Source organism: Notothenia coriiceps, unplaced genomic scaffold (genome assembly GCF_000735185.1).
Source record: "Notothenia coriiceps isolate Sejong01 unplaced genomic scaffold, NC01 NC01_scaffold00004486, whole genome shotgun sequence".
NCBI lineage: Eukaryota > Metazoa > Chordata > Actinopteri > Perciformes > Nototheniidae > Notothenia > Notothenia coriiceps.
The window spans coordinates 275980-281074 of NW_011337187.1; the positions used below are offsets into that span (position 1 = coordinate 275980).

The window sequence follows — 5095 nt, forward strand, 5'->3', positions numbered from 1 at the left end:
GTTTACTCGGTCAATAACAATATACCTACAAAACACACCAAACTACGTATAACTACCACATTATAACTGAGTGAATGTAAAATGTAAGTATACAGTTATGAAGACATATCTGACATTTCCACTGGGTGACTAATTTCAATTGATGTTGACACCATCTCACAACACTCCTAAAATAACATTACTTTCTGAAGCAGCATTTAAAATGTATGCTGTTTAAAATCTCAAATTAGATCTATTGTCCATCTATATTTTGACTATTATTTATTGGAAACTGTCCATAATCAAAGAGTCATTCTAAGTCAATCAAATACTTATTTCACTTCAGGGTGATAGCAGGACACCCCATCTAGTCAATCAGAGAAAATCAGGACATTCTGATGTAGAGTTTCAAAATAAAATACTTTCGAAATCTCATATATGGGCTATCGTCCTTCTGTTTGTATCCAACAGTTAAAATGTTCGAATTACATTGAACCAGAATTGTCCCCAATTTGTCTTTAACAGTGACGAAAATTGGATATGTTAATGATATATTGACCGCAAAACTCAAAATGTCCCCGGTTTTAAGGTTTTAATCTTGAAAATCTGGTCACCTTAGCTGTTTCTTCACAAATAATTTATGATGCTCACAAACAGAATGTATTCGAGCCAAGCTTCAGATAGCATCAGACCCTGAACTGAACTCTCAGTCCAGCTCTGGCTCAGCCCCACAGCAACTCTTTCCCCAGCAGCAGAGCCTGTAACGGGACACTGCTAACGATGCTGAGGGCACTCCAGTGCAGTCATGGCCTGTTGCACCTGACTCGCTCCTCGCTGCACACGGTACACTTGCCTGTTGTTAGCTTGTCTTCCACAGGCTAATTTATGACACTATCAGACTTATCGGCTGCTACTGCACGCCCTCATGCTAAAACTAATTACTTAAACTAATTACGTATTGAGCCTATATTACTTTGTAATATTGTGTTCCTTTATTGTTGATGTATAATACAGCAGAAGAGGTTGGGGCACACAGGAACACCTGCTGCTGCTTGCTAATGCTTCATCCTCAATTTATACTCAAGCATATAAATGAGCTCACAGTAAGTATGATGACTTTTTGGCTAGCATGAGAGTGTTTGCATGTGTTACTAGATCTTTAGACCCAAGCATGGCTCCTTCATTTGGATTCCTTATTTGCAAATGTTGGGAGTGGCTCAGCACATGTTTACTTGGCATGCAGTGTGTGTGTGCTTGTTTGCATGTTTATGTGTCTAAATCTATGCTTTACCCCTACCCTGCATGGGTTCTATTCTCACTTTCTCACCATCATCCATCAAATGTAAGTTTATACGAATATTGAAATATTTCTTTTTCATTTGGTAGACAGCGGTGTTGCTTATTTTTATTTTAAGCTATGTTACTATTTTTTACTGAGTAGTTATGAGACTCCTATTCAGGTTAAACAGTGTTTATTACAGACTGTAGTCCTCAAAATATTGTTCTCTTATTGTGAATGTTGTATAATTATTTTATTTACTTTTATTAAGTTAGCAAAATTCAAGAACCAAACCATAGACATCATTTTTTCTGCTTTATGTAGCATTGTGATCCGAAACCCCATACTTGAATCTTAGCAGCATATCTTATGTTTACTCAATTGCTTAAGTACAAATACAAGTACATTTTACTTTCCATTTCATGCTGCTTCATACTTCTACACCACTACATCTCAGATGGAAATATTGTAATTTTTACTCCTATTTGTCTGAAAGCTTTGGTTACTTTACAGATAAGATTTTTGCATGCCTCTCTGTCCACTGTAAACCAATATCTCCAGATTTGGTGATATATTTGTTATAAACTGAACAATATTATACCTTTCAGAAATGTTACCCCTTAAGCCTTAAGCCAAATATACAATGCATTGTCAGTTTTTAGGGAAACATGGTTCTCCCTGAACAGCAATGCCACGTTTATAATGGTCTTGTACATTATGATGCATTTTATGTTATTCTAACCAACAGTATTAGTTCATATACTGTAAGCACAACCTTAAACCACATATTATTGCAGCAGTAATAATAATCAACACCCATGATTATAAAACACTGGAACATTTTTACTGCACAATATATTACTTTTGAGAACTTTAAGTAATTCTTTTTTATAAAACTGTTTTCCTTTCACTAAGTAATTGTGAAGTATTTTTACATTGTGGTATCAGTATATTTTTTAAAATAAGAATCTGAATACTTCTTTAATCACTTGCACTTCTATAAATACTAGTGTCTCCAACCAGCTACATTATCTTTGACTTGTTCACTGGCAGTATTGTTGTGCCAAGGTTAAGCCAAAACTTTAACCCACTCATCAGCGTTGCGGATTAGTCCACGCCGGTACCAAATGCATCTTCAGTTTCTTTTAGGAGCTTCAAGTGACCAAAAGTCCACTTACACATCACTCAGATCAGAGAGTACATTTCCACTTAAGACTTTTAAGATGTAATTTGGTTTTCAATTAGATTTCTTTCAAATGTTATACCCTTCTTTCTTTCTATAAAAACACAGTAATGCTCAGTTAAACCTGTGCAGTCCATGATTTGTGCACTTCAAAGACTCTGGTTAATGCCAGTAAACATCTAACTAAAAGTGACAAGCAGCCAGTGTTTCAGGGCGAACAAGGTTGGATAACCCCACAGACACACACACAGTCTCCTGTAAGGGCTCATTTCCCTGCAGCTCCTGTTGGAGGTGTCCAGTGTGAGTCCTAGAGTTTCACCCTCCTTTCTCATGTGTCAAAGCACGTTGTGTTTATAGAAGCACTTATGTTTTATTGAAGTTATCTGCAGGTTTGCACAGGAGTGCAATTACCTAAACATGCATTCACATGTACAGGAGTCTAATTGCTGTGCATAGGTGATGACTGATAATATCACTGCAAAATCATGACTATGTGCCAGTTTTACGTTTCCCTGGAGTGATTTATGATCATTTACTCATTTATTCATAATAATTATAATATTAGATTAGATCAAATTACTGTTGAGAGGTGAGTTAAGAGGCAATTTCCCTTAACACAAATAAAGTGACCACTGATAATAATAATAGGAATAGTTGCCCACTGCAGCACTGTTTGTGCTTAGGTCTTCTAACCAGCTTTGTGTATGAATGGGCGTCTATATGGGGAAAGGCTCACGCTGCTACAGTGGCTAATTCCTGCTAATCCTGCCGTATCTCATACCACTTAGAGATGGTTTCCAATGGCAGCCCTGGAGCGGGGGAATTGCTGGTGAGATTAGCTGGCGTTAGCTCACGTTAGCTCCTCCTCTGTGGTTTACACTCACCGCCAGGCCAGGCGCCACCACCGCTCCAAGCTAACCTTTTGCACAGAAATGGATTAACTGTTTATTCAGAAATGTTTCAAGTCTTATTAAGAAAACAATGTAAGTTTGTTTGGATTTACTCTGCTGTCAGTATGTTTTTTAGTAGTAGTAGTTTAGTAGATTCAATGTTTAATGCACAATTGTGAGGGAAGCAAGAGGCACCCTTCTCTTGAAGGATTGTTAAGCAGTGTGTTTGTGGAGGATTTAGTGTTGCTTTATGAGTTTTTTGGCTCTGACTAACTTTCCTTTGGACATCTTCATGCAATCTACATTCTTGTTTTTTTTTCTCTCACTGCATTTAATAACCTTGATAATGTGTGTGTGTGTTTTTATCCTAGTTGGATATATGTTATTATAGTTTAAATGACACTTTTCTAACTATGAAATACTGTAGCAATGATAGAGTGATATCAGTGGCTATCATAAAAACTGAGGTCACTTACAAATCTTTAAAGTTGACATAATACTAAGCCACAAGGTCACAAGGAGTAAAATGAAGTTGAATACATGTTTATTAAACTAATGCCCAGATATGTCCAGAGTTTGATTTAACCTTGTTGCATCATGCAGCTAAATGGAAACCTCCAAGAATTAACCCTCAATCTGCCACTGGATTATCGTGTAGTGAAAAGGTCCTCCAGTTCAATTCCCAAACAAACCAGCATGACATCACTTTCAACAGTCAACAAGACACAAGTAAACAAGAAACTTATCTGATAACGCTTTTGTACAAAATCATTTCACACAAAAAATGCATTGAGTATTGTATTTAATCTTAAAAAAGGTAATATGTCTGTTTTTAAGAAACACTCCTCAGACAAATAACCGTTTCATGTGTGATAACCCAATGATTATAACACAACAAGGCACCAATGTGTGTTGTTCAAAATGTCTGTGTTACTCTATGTACTGACTATATGCATAAAGGCCTTTAAATCTCCTTCAGTGGAACTCTTATAAAGAACAAAGCACATCTGCAGGTTTTATACAAGTTGTGTGTTTTTCTTTCATAGGAGAAATCTCCAGAAGATGTTTCCACAATCAGGGAAATCGATTGTGTTCGACAACTTTCCAGATCCTACTGACGCCTGGGACATCATCGAGACAATCGGGAAAGGGACTTATGGAAAAGTCTACAAGGTGCTCAATAAACTTGATGGAAGTAAAGCGGCTGTAAAGATACTGGATCCCATCCATGTAAGTTGACTTTGTTATCTGGTACAGGAGTGTATTTCAATTTAAACGGCATATGTTATACTTCTTCTATTAGTGTTAACACTCCTTATGCAAAACATTATATGCAGGGGTAGACATTTTATTGTCACGGGTCCCACCATTGTCACCACTGGCCAAAGAGCATTCGTCCAAAAGAATCGACTAATAATGAAGAAAATTAACACATTTGTTGCAATAGTAATTTATGCACAAACTACATTACTACTTGTACTACAACATTTGAATCATCAGTTCAATCATTTTCCTCAATTGTTCATATTTGGTTTATTAAAGGTCCATGTTTTGGCCATTTCTACTGATCATAATTCCATTGTTGAGGTCTGCTAGAATAGATTTATATTGTTACATTTTCCAAACTCACATTGGTTTCTCATACAGCATCTCTGTATAGTATGTGTATTCTCTGTCCTAAGCGGCTTGTTGGAGCTCCTGCCCCCCCCCCCCACTCCCTGTGAGCCCACTGTGCTCTGATAACGGCTTGTTGGAGCCCCTGCC

General features: G+C 37.0%; 1 protein-coding gene across 1 annotated transcript in view; it reads left to right on the top strand.

Annotated features, from left to right (window-relative positions):
* Positions 1 to 4393: 4393 nt before the first annotated feature.
* The window catches only part of myo3a (myosin IIIA), a 64264-nt gene continuing 63562 nt past the window's right edge, over positions 4394 to 5095 (top strand). Inside the window, exon 1 of the mRNA XM_010767617.1 lies at positions 4394 to 4561. Within this exon, the coding sequence (XP_010765919.1) occupies positions 4394 to 4561 (168 nt within the window). The remainder of the gene's footprint in view (positions 4562 to 5095) is intronic.